The 12,165-nt window shown below is 41.2% G+C and overlaps 1 protein-coding gene across 5 annotated transcripts in view; it reads right to left on the reverse strand.

Annotated features, from left to right (window-relative positions):
- MCC (MCC regulator of WNT signaling pathway) overlaps positions 1-12,165 on the reverse strand; it is a 2,118,336-nt gene that overhangs the window by 755,526 nt on the left and 1,350,645 nt on the right. For all 5 annotated transcript variants that reach the window (XM_069625509.1, XM_069625508.1, XM_069625511.1 and 2 more), the window contains one exon: positions 8,780-8,986. In XM_069625509.1, coding sequence (XP_069481610.1) covers positions 8,780-8,986 — 207 coding nt within the window. The remainder of the gene's footprint in view (positions 1-8,779; positions 8,987-12,165) is intronic.

A 12,165-nucleotide genomic window follows, 5' to 3' on the forward strand; every position in this document is an offset into this window, starting at 1 on the left:
CTGCCGTCATCTATCTATCTGTCTGTGACCAGTCCCCTAGCTCGGAGGTACATGTGCAAAAATCTGGTCCAAAATTTTAGTAGCTGCGATAGACCAAGATGTTCTCAAGCCTCCTATTAAGCGCTCCCACCAGAGTTCTTCTTCCCTTAGATAGGCATTTTTTAGGTGATGAAGTATGTATGGTGATCTGAATTTCTCTGTACCTGAACACAGTAATAAAAGGTGCCGTAATGTTTCGCTTTGTTCAGTGTTATTACAAAAGCGGCACTATCACTAGGATGTGTCTCTGTATATGGATAGGTTCTAATTCTATTTCTACAGCTAGAATGCCCCTAGTGTTGTGGGAGATCATGCCTTCCTTCAAGCCAATGCCTTGTTGAATTGCTATGCATAGGCCACTAGAAGGTCGGCCCCCATTCATTTGTGTAGCTCCTTGTGTAAACATATGATGACCATCCCACAAGAGGGTTTCCATAGCACAGGTCTCCTGCAAACGTACTACAGAATACATAATCAGGTTTTCTAGGAGGGCAGACTCTCGTGTTAATTTCCCAAATCCTCTGATGTTCCAAGATGCTAAGCACTACCGGCAATGGTAAATTAATCCCCGTTCCATGGAGTCCATAGGACTCAATGGGGGTATTGCTGGCACCGATGCCGGTAATACCAGCTGATTTTTTTTGCCTGTGGGGTGCCTGACTTGCAGACAGCTCTTGGCTGCATTTAAATCAGACCACCCCACCGGTGCAGGAAAAGGGCCACTAACGAAATTACTGTCACTTTTTTCCCACATTGACAAACTTATAATGAGCCCTACTGTCTGTTATCTATTTGCACCTTCACTTTGAATGTGAAAATGGCTAGAAAAACCTGTTTCTAAAATATTTTAAGCCAACTAATGACTTATCTGCAGTACCCCCTAGAGCTATTCCAGAAATACCACATCTGCTAGCGCAAACGTCTGAATTGGGCGGATTTGGGAATTCTCACTGGTAGCACTTGTATTTCACAACAAAAGCCCAACTTGTAATGACCCCCAAGTCGAGCTACTAAATCTGTTTGTGAGGATACCGGCCAGTACTAAGAAATCGGTTACCAAGCTCATCAAATTAACACACCCTAGTTCCAAATACCCACTTTAGTTTCTTGGTCCTATCCATTCAGAGAAAGATGGATATTTGAGGGCCTCAAATGTTCTGTGTAATGTGAAGCCACAGACAAAACAGTATCCATTGTTATCCAATTTACTCTAGAAATGGAGTCAGGGTTCATTTATCAAATAGTACTGTGCAAAAAATATTGCCTAATTAGCCATCAGAGAGCTCCAAACCCACTTTAAAGAGATACAAACACAGCCAATATCACGCAACCATGGATCCCCATCATTACACATCTAGTGTACATTAAGTTTCACATCTAGACGTTCAGGATTACATACACTCTGGGCCGCATAGTCCATTAATGCACACTGTAAGGGTGCAGAAGTAGGAGTCAGACACAGTAGTGGTATGTTTGTTGGCAAAGACTTATTTTTTAAAGTAAAAGAAAAGGAAAAACCTATCTGACATAGATTCAAATGTTCAGTTTTTGATGAGGAAACACAATGAGTGATTCTTTAACTTAAAAGTTCTTAGTCTTAAATGCTCTGCCAAACGTATACAGTTCACAAGTATCGGTGGCAGGGGGTCTCTTGCCCTGTTCTTTTTCCAGCTCACATATGTAGCATCGGGTCTGGTTCACTATTCTGCCAGACTTGACTGTAGATTTCCTTACCAGAAAATACAGTGCCCAAGTATCGGGTGTGGGGAGAGTCCCCTCCTCCGTTATTTCTCCTCCTCACCAATGTAGTGCTTGACTGCAAACTTTAGAATAGCATCAAATGTCTTCTTTTGGTGTTTCAAAAGTATACAAAACACAGTTCCCAAGTTTTAAGGGGGGATGGGGGGAGTGGTTCTCTTTCCCACTTACAGATGTAGTATCAGGTCTGGTTCACTATCCTGCCAGACTTGACTGTATACTTTACAATTCCACCAAATGTCTCTTCTTTTGGCAATGGGTCCGCAACCCCTCGGCTTAGCTTCTTGTACCTCTCTTACTCTGCCACATGGGCCCCAGGCCCCCCTGAGCTGTCTCAGGATCTCTCTGACTAGTTATGTGGCTTATTACTCTCTTGTATGGGTCCCAGACCCCTATATATCTGCTCAGGATCTCCCAGACTTGCTCTGGGCCATAGCCCCTTGACTGTGTGCCTCTTTCAGTTTCTGTGGGTCCCTGGCCCCTGTATGCTGCTTTTGCAGGTCTCGCCCACCTTCGTATGGGGTCCAGACCCTGCTTTGTTGTTCTGGCAGAGCTTCCCCGACTTCATATGAGGTCCAGACCCTAGTAGACTTCTTTTGCGGGCCCTTTGCCCCTGCTTCATCCAATGTCCAATTTGACAGACCTGGTGAACTCTCCTGACAGGTATTGTTCAACATAGGATATCTCAAAGTTCGTTCTGGCTTTCACACTTTTTTCGCTATCCTTTTTGCCTCTTGGGATACTGGTATGTGTCTCTAATCTGTTTGTCCCACCATCAGTCCGATGTTTTCCCTAGCTTTGTGAAATGCTGTCGCGATCTCCGGTCTGCCATGAGTCGAGCAGAGTTTCTGCACTGCTTCCAGATTCAACATCCTGCGCTTGGCAGCTCTGCAGCAGTAGGCTTTCTCTCGTGTTCTCGGCTGCGTGGCGGCTCCCTGTTTTGGCTTCAGCGGTCAGGTTTCCTCTTTCCCTGTCACCACAGAGGTCCTTACGCCATGGACTTCCTGGAGACTTTTGTCCTCCCATTTGTCCTCCCTTGACAGAGTCCATTTCTCTTCTTGTCTCTCGCTACAGAACCAGCATCTGGTTCCTCGCTCCTCCAGGGCTGGCTTGACAAAGTACACAGTTATTACTTGCTTTTTATCGCTCTGACTTTCTCCAATAGACTGTAAGTTGTATGTTGGTTCCGTGGCGGGCTTTTGCCTTCTTGCTTGATCTTCCTTGTGCCAGTGATGGTCTGCACTCTATCTAGGTAAGCCTCACTCTTTCTTGTCCCTATGGGTTGTAGGGATGAAATCATCTACAGAGATACACAGTGGTGTGGGGGACTACAGGAGATTGAGTAGGTTGAGGGGGAAGAGGGGAGAAAAATGAAGAGGGTGAATACCGCGTTCTCCCAAGGCTATCATCACTGGTCCCATGGAGGACTTCCCTCCCCATGAGATCCACCCCCAGGACAACTATTGGGTAGCAGCCTCAACTCCGTGGCCTCATGAAAACGGGCTTCCCCCATTGTAGCAGTTACAATACCCTAGGATTCTTCACAACTCATTTGATACACTTGCACATTCTTACGTTAGAGACTTGCCACAAGGTGCCTCAACATGATGGACATTTAGGTTTCTGGATGGACTCATTTAAAAGAGAAAACAGCAGCACACTGTACTTAGACCTCAGTTTGTGTTTTACAAATGTATTTTACAATAGTTTAGAAAAGGGTTCATCAAACAGAAAGTCTACATTTAAAGTGCAATGTGCTTTCTACTGCATTGAATAGCAAAGTGGCAGGTGAAAGTGCAAAGAGTTGCACAGCACCAAGCAAGGTGCATATTGTGAAAAAACCTCTCAAGTATTCTCATATACCAATTTTCAAAACAGCTTTCCATCACTTTGCATAAAATATTCAAGTTCTATCAATCGATGGCAGAAAATACCTTTTCAAAACCATGCTGATCGGGTAACAGTCCTACCTTATAAGCCAAACACCTGTCTTCATAAGTGTCAAGTAAAAAATATGGAACAAAGGAACAAGACCTGCATTTAGGGGTAATGGAAATTCATGCCCTAAAAACGACTGCACTGTTAATCTTGTTAAAGGCTTGTCATCTAAAGCCGCACCATGCGGGGAGAGGAAATGTGAGTATAATGCCAGCATATACAAATTATGAACGCTAATCTGCTCCAACCAGAAGTAGTAAAAGTAGAGCAGGGCAACCAAGACCTAAAATGATTCCAAATATACTCTGAGCACAATCAAAAGATTTCCAAAAGGCAAAACCCACAGAGGGCTCCTTCCTGGCTGTTAAAATCAAAAACTCACATCAAAGAGAGATACGTAGAAAATTGGAAGTAAATGGTAAGGTGATCACAGTCCAGTACAAAACTGGTATATGAGTTCCAATCCACCTAACATTAGTGCATGAAAGGCAAGGTTACGCTATAAAACCCTGCTTGAGTCGTTACAAATTGGGTACAACATCAATGCTCTGTTTCTAAGATTACTGATGCACAGCAGTTCAAAAAAAGTGTGAGAACTAGAGATTTTTCTTTTTTCATATTGTGGTTTCCAAAACCTTTATACATTTACAAAAAATAAAATCTCACATTTCATCACAGTACATATCAAACTACTTTTCATTTATGTTTCCCCTAAAAGCATATATATACACACATCTAAAAAATTGAACTGTAGCTAAAATCATTGAGCAGTGTCACTGTTCTAGACACAGGTCCATACATTTTCAGACAGCACATGTCCTGTCTTGCACAAACCTACCCAGTAATTGGAATATGAGTAATCCTATTTTGTGACACTCCACAATTAGGTGTTTCCGGACTAAACATGTTTTTCCCTTACTTAGATGGCAGAGCCTCCTGCTTTCAGGAATACCACTACAGGGCCCCACCACTTCCAATGTATATAGCATATTCAACCTGAAATGTAAACAAGTTTCTCTAAAATATTTATAGGGCAATGGAGAGGAATTTTCTACAAATATTACAATGTTGCACATATAGTTTATATCTGCGTACCTTTGCATTCTGTTTGGCCCAATCCAACAATTCAAGAGTTAATTTTACCTTACCAGGGTTCTTAGCACACCTATTGGGGAACCTAGATTTTCACCAAAAAAAAACTCTTAAGACTTTCAAACTATTCACTCTTAAAATGGCCTTCAAAACCTCATGAAAAGTAACCGTCCCGGGGTTTAAGATTTTATAAAGCAGCATCGTTTTATTCATCATTATTATTGAATAAATAGATTGAATATCCAACTCCACCCGATCGGTATACACACAGGAAGGTTGAAGGATTTTTTCCATATCAGAGCTTCCAGGAAATCCAATTGTTTTTCGGTCACCTCTAAACTGTAGGTAATTGCTGGGATAATTTTAGCCTCTCCCAAAAGGGTACCAATGGAAAAAGTACAATTTTTTGTTTACATTTTTTTCATTTGGCTAATCAGATGCATTGTTTTGTTACAAAGGAACCGAAGGCTATTTTTCAGTTAATTTTACTAGAGAGCGAGAATCCCAAATAGGAACAAGTTTGTGCCACCGAGCGTTTGGATTGCTATGAACCAGCATGTGTTACATGCTTTACTGGGAACCTTAATTGTCATGACTGCCGATTTGTCTGTGTTAATCATAAGATTATTTGCTTTAGTAGAATGCATTCGGTAGTCTAGTGTGGTTTGGAGCCTCACTTTAGTGCAGTCGAGTAACATAATACATCTGCCAATATTAAGGTTCCAAAATGGACATGACCCATCTTAGGCAGGAAGTCGTGACATGGTCCAACTATTCTGGATGATACGATACATATAGGCTCAGCTGCAACGGCTCTAAAACGCACCCCTGCCGCAGACCTATATGGGTTTTCATTTCCCTCGATAAAGCTCCATGGGAATGATGGTCGTTTCTGAATACAACAGGATTCAGACCTGGAGGAGTCCCTTCGGCATTCCACAATTTATCGAGCTTAGATGAATACAAGCTGCATATAAAGGGGGTCCTCAGATTCCTTGCACCCGTTTACAAAGGAGGGATAGGATGAAGACGTTCAATGACATCGATACACCTCTTCTAAAACCTGTTTGGCATGGTCAAAGTCAGCCAGGACCATCGCACCACTCCTCCAGTTCTGCTAGAACTAATGAAGCTAATACCTTACTGGTGGAATTCAAGAGGGCTTTGGGACAGTAATTAGTAGGATCAGAGTGACTTCCCTTCTTATGAATGGGCACCAGAAGACTAGTGTGCAAAGCTTTTGGTTGTCTACCCACTCATATAATCTCCCCAAACATAGGTAGAACAAGCTTAGCCCAGTGGGAATGGATCTACTTTAAGTTGATATTGGAAAGACCATCTGATCCTACCACGCTACAGTTCTTTATTTTCCTGATGACCACATCAATTGGAATTTCTTCCAAATCACAATCCCATCCTGGGAGCTCTCCCCAATTACAATAAGTATGTGCAGTGGGTTGGACACAGAAAATATTAGAATTATCTACCCATTTCTCTTCCTGTATTAAATTCACCTGCATTATCTCTTGACTCTTCTAGATTGTATTGATACATTCCCCGAAAGACTTTGTTTTGGCATGGCTTACCAGCCTTGACATACCTGCGCTATCATTTCTTTGCATGGTGGCTCAATGCTGAATGTGCCAGCTCTTATCATATTGTTTTCATCTTTTAATCTCTAAGAATGAACCTTTCTCTTCTAATCGATCATCCTTCTTAATTACAACTACACCTACAAACATGTTAATATTGTACAGGGCTTAAGTAAAAAGATGACTAGAATAAATATAAATCATGATCTGTGTTTAACTCATTAGGAGCAAGGGTCATCAATCAGTGTAGCCATCTGGTTGCATTTGCTCGATAGTCTGCTCCCACTTGTCACTTCTGGGACCAAGTCCTACTTTCTGGATGGCAGTGCAAATGTTTGGGATCAGTGCAATGTACTTCCCCTAAAGTCTAATGCTATGGAATAATTAGGAACCCACATTCGTTATACAGTAACAGTGCTATTAAAAGCACATCTTTTGTATATGAATGGTGGAACCACTTTAGCCCAATCACAAATTATCATCTAAGTTGCACATTTAACTAGGGTGCTTATACCAGCATCACTTGTAAATTCTCTTGAGTTTTGATACTTGAGTGCAGTTTTGGGTTGATCTGCATTTGTGGAAAACCTATAGTTCTAGAAGTCAACTAATTAGTTTGTGACAAATCACATGGCTCCTTGGTCTTAAGAAGACTATGAGATAAAAACATTTCTACAGTGGATACTTTGTGATCGGTGAAAGCTGGCTTAGTTGTATAACTGCTACTAAATATGTAACCACTCGTTATACTGACCATTGCTTAGTAAGGATCCTATTAATATTACCATCTTGATGTCAGATTTAAACACAATATTTGAAACAGGAGAGGCCTGCTTGTCATTCTACCTCGGAGCCAGGAGAGACTTTGTTTGGCCTCATCCTTAAACAAAACATGGTTAGAATACCCTCTTTCTTGACAGTTCTTAATAGAAATCATAGTTTATTTTTCATTTTGTAAATTGCCCTTTCATCAAAGCAGCTCCACTTATGGAATACTGTTAGAGTATGGATGAGCTACAACATAGTGTAAAATGTAATTCCTAGTACTGGGCTACTTGAAAATAGCTTCCAAGCATCGTACATTCACAAAAATAGTTCAATCCAAAAACTCAAGGCAAACTTAACTGTAGGTTAAACTCAATTACATTGGCATCATTGCTGAGTTAAGTATGAAAAGTATGAAACTCATCTAACGAGCTACCAGAGATCATAAAGAAATCTATGTAACTTAGCCAGAGGACCACGTGGGAGGAAACATGGAAAATGTCATCTGACCAGACAGGTGCACTCTTCTACCAACCTATAAAAGGTTTTGTTTAAGGGGCGCATAGCAGTAATCTGTAGCTGAAGGTAACAGTCCCAATCAAAGAGAAAATAGTTGTGTCAGAGAATAAAACCAATCAGCTCCAGCAATCTAGTGCTCTGATTTAAAAAGCTGGCCATTCTAGTTTACAAAAATGTGTTTACTGTCATTGAGCCCAAAGTATGGGTAATTGAACAGCATAAAGAGGAAACGTACAGAATCTCCTGAAATCAGGATTCATCACAAGGTACGTCTTACAGCCATAGTAGTATGACCTTTCCATCTTCAACACAGGATGGCATCGTGTGTACAACAGGCTGAAAAAAGGGTGCCTACATTAAGGGACACATTCTCAGTTAAACTACCCATTCCTGATATTATGGGATATCCTCCTGGGGGCCTATGGGCACCCTTCAAGGGGATGAGGTGGGTATGTGCTCTATGTTTTTTAAGAAAAGTATATAGTATTGGTGTTTAATGTGCAAGAAAGACAGTTCCTGTTTGGTAAAGCGGACAAATGTATTTTAACATTGGGCAGAAGGCCGTAAAGTGTGTCACTAAAGATTTGAACAGGATAGGAAGACCATTTTTGCATCACAATCAACCTCTGTGGTGTCTATGGATTGCAGCCACATAGCCTTTGGTATTGAAGGCTACCACTCTGGCCCCTTTATCGCTCTCTTCAGTGGTTGCGAATGAACGCAGGGCTTTAGCCTGCATATGTGCATGATACGTTTAATATTCATTGATAGTAATTTGGTGTCAAGTTTTTCCGACATTCAAACTAACAAGCCAAAAAGAAATGCCAATATTATTTTCTTCTGGAAGATGTAAGGTTTGTGGGTAAGGAAATGAATGGATCAATTGCTAAATCTTAAAGGAGGGACACAAACCAGTATTGACACCTCATTGCAGCCAATTTAGAAAGGAGCGAGATACTCCCAATATCTTTCACCAAAAATTCAGAAATGGGATAGCTGGTAGAAGCTTCAGAGCTTACCAAAGTAGTAGTATTAAAAAATGCTTATGTAGTTTAAGTTATTTTTGATGGACTTACTCTTCGTCTCAGCCTGTCCCTCTCCTCTCGGATTGCATTCATGGTTGCTTTTGTCCTATTGAGGTCTTCCTCTTTACTACATAACATTGCTGTAAGGCTCTCGTTTTCTTCCCTCAGGCCTGCCAACTCCTTCTCCCAGCGGGACCGCTCTTCAGCAAGGTTGGGATAGAGATCCCTCCCAAGCACTCCTTCAATCTCCTCAACCGTCTAGGTACAGAAACAATGAGAAAAGATGTGTTAAAATATGTGGATCCATGTTAAAAAGTGTGACTATTTTCTACAAAAAGAGACATTTCCATATTTTGCCTTTGGAATTCAAGACCAATGTTTATTTAATGTTAGACGTGCTAAAATAGAAAGCATGACCATAAAGTTACACAAACTCCACAATCTGACATGTGTACTGATGGTCTGGGCCAAGACCAAGTCTCTAAAATTGATATTGCCATTGGTCAAGCTTTACATGAAATGGGAGATAATGCAGAACTGATTAATGATCAACATCATAGATGTACACTAGAAAATCTGTCTGAATTGGAAAAATCTAGGCAGAGTGTCTTCCAGCCAAGTTCTTGACAGTCAAATCCACTCATTGTTTTCAGGATATCGGCATGAAATGCAATTAATCTGAAATGGAGTTAGCTATATACACTGTAGTTATTCTGAAACCCTGGTGATTTTGGGGCTCTCGAATACTGGACTCTTCCCAAAAGGGCAGTGAAGGTACTGCAGTATTTGCAAATGCAGCAATGAGAGTTTTGGTCACTATTATCCATTACATCAGAAATGCAAAGGGATTTGTGATACAAAATGCATTATATTTTTGTTTAAAATAAAAGAAGATTAATTTCAGTGAGTTAGGCAAGTTGAAATATAAATACGATGCATAGGGTTGTAAGAAGTTCTAAACCTTAATTTCTTATTATTTTTCTTGTGATTTTTCACAAATAGAGGAATAAGGGGAGAGTGAGGAGAGGGAATAGATGTGCTGAAACACAGCCTTCCACCAATACAAAGTTGCAAATGGATAATAAAAAGAGGTATGTGCAAAGGTAATATGCTTTGAAATACCCTGTTCTTGCTTTCATTTGAGGGCATGGGGGTGGGGGGGTTCAATTATTTGCACTCAAGAAAAATTATTATTGCATTTTTTTTTATTGAATAAGCAAACTAACAAATAGCTGAGGGCAAACCACATTATTTAATACAAGAGTTTTTATTGTAAACTAAAATGTGAATAACTTAAATGGGAATTTAAAAATCATGCAACAGAAGTAAATGTTGAATTAAAAACGATGCAGTTTTGATATACTGAAACATATCTGTTGAGAGAGCAAGTGCAAGGGTCTATGGCTCCTTATCCAAGTTGACAAGTGTTCCTTCCCCACCATCCACCAGCAAGTAAACCAAACTATAAACAAACACAAACTAAGAGCCCACTGTTCTCTCTGCTCTAATTCAATATGACAAAACACAAAGATGTTACTTTTCCTGTTAAAGACATAACATTTGAAGTTTCTAATTGGTCAAATTTGAAATTGGAGCATGTGACTAATTATGACTAGCTGCATTTCTCCACCTTACCATAAAGGCATTTTTTTGTGATGATTAATTCACGTAATGCAGATGTATGCACGGGAATCCAGGCGATGCCCGGGTTTCTGTGCAAACCTATGCTTTATGTGGAAAATCCAACAGGAACTCTGCTGTCAGGCAGCTATCACGTACACTTATTCCAGTGCCATTACCATGGATTCTTATGGATGTCGAATGCCCTTTTTACAAGTGAAGGGGTGGACAGAATCCAGAGGAACCCACACCTCCCCACCCACACATCAAAATGTGAATTCCTGCTTTGTGTAGGGACAAAATGGCATGCATGAGTAAAACGACTTGGTGAATTAATCTGAGTGTTTTAACTCATCTGAGTGTTTTAACTCATCCAGTACATTTTGAGAAATTTCTGATATTATTGCGCTGCCAGTACGATCACTGCCTGGAGAAGATCACAATGCGTTCTTCACCTATATTTTGCCTGGTAGCCTCTTCACATTCCTGCTTTCCCATTCTCAGGAACACAAAACTTTACAGGTTGTAGGCAGAATCAGGTTGAGCTGAACATCTGAGACCTGTGATCTTCAGGTCAATAGAGCATATGTCTATAGTTGAGAGGTGTCATGGACATAGAGGGAATAATCAAAGTATACTTTTTTATAAAGGATCTCCCTTAGAAAAGTTTCCAAGCACGCTTTGCCAAGGAAAAAAGAGAAAAAGTCATGAGGACAACACAACTGAAATGGTAGAATGGCTTATATCAACTGATGTCAAAGCTCCCCACTCACCGATTCCTGTTGGTCCACAACTAAGCTTCTTTTCCCTGAGGTTTGAGCAAACCGTTTCTAGTTCTTTTTGTGGTGAGAATGTCACATCCAAAAGAAAGGTAGCAAAACAAATTTGCCCATCAACATATCTCTTCCACAGTTGCCTCCACCTATTCTAACCAGGCAACATGCCACGGAATTGCAGTTTCTCAGAATTAACAAATTAAAATGTCTTTCAAATGTTTCTACAGGTCTTTCCCGAGTGTCACTCAAAGTCCATCATCTTGACCCCTGGATCTTCTCCTCATGGTTCAAGCTTCTCCTCTAGTGAGGGTTGCTGGAGACACTGACAAATTTTGATCTTACCTCCGACCTTGTGTAGGATGGCTGGTACAGATGGCCCACAGCTTCTCCCAAAAGTAGTGGCAAGCTTAGAGGGGTTTCATGCTGGTTCTTGGACTCTGTGCCACCTTCCTGCATAAGGCTCCTTTGGAGCCAATGCCCCCCCCAAACCACTCACTCAAGGCAAGGTTTCCTTTCTATCAAAATGTATTTGTAGTAGCTCGCTATCAGACTCAACTTTCCATCACATGTTCATCCTCCCTCCTTTTTGAAACACCTTCGAGATTTGGGACATGCCTATCTCACGTCTCTTGGCACCTCTGCACCCCTTCTCCCCACCACCACCTCCTGCTCTACTGCTCTTCCTTTTACTTCATTAATTTCCTGCTTCTGCTTCTCTTTGCACAACCCCATTGCTCTGCTCTTCTGCTCCCCTTTCTGCTTCAGATCTTACGCCACTGCCTCCTGCTTTGCTATTTTCCTCTCCTCTACTTCAGATCTTACTCGCACTGCCTTATTTTCTGCTCCTTCTTCCACCTCTTGCTCCTTCTACTCTTCCTTCCACCACAAATATGACTCCCAACTTCTCCTTCCAACTACTATGGCCTGCTCCTCCTGTCACCACCTCCAGCCTCTCATTCTCCAAACGCAGTCAATATCACTTTGTTCAAACTCCCACATCTCTGCTTTTCCTGTGTCAGGTTTTACAATACCCTGCTCCCT

This window comes from Ambystoma mexicanum, chromosome 6p (genome assembly GCF_040938575.1).
Source record: "Ambystoma mexicanum isolate Mex_15411 chromosome 6p, UKY_AmexF1_1, whole genome shotgun sequence".
In the NCBI taxonomy this organism is placed as follows: Eukaryota; Metazoa; Chordata; class Amphibia; order Caudata; family Ambystomatidae; genus Ambystoma; species Ambystoma mexicanum.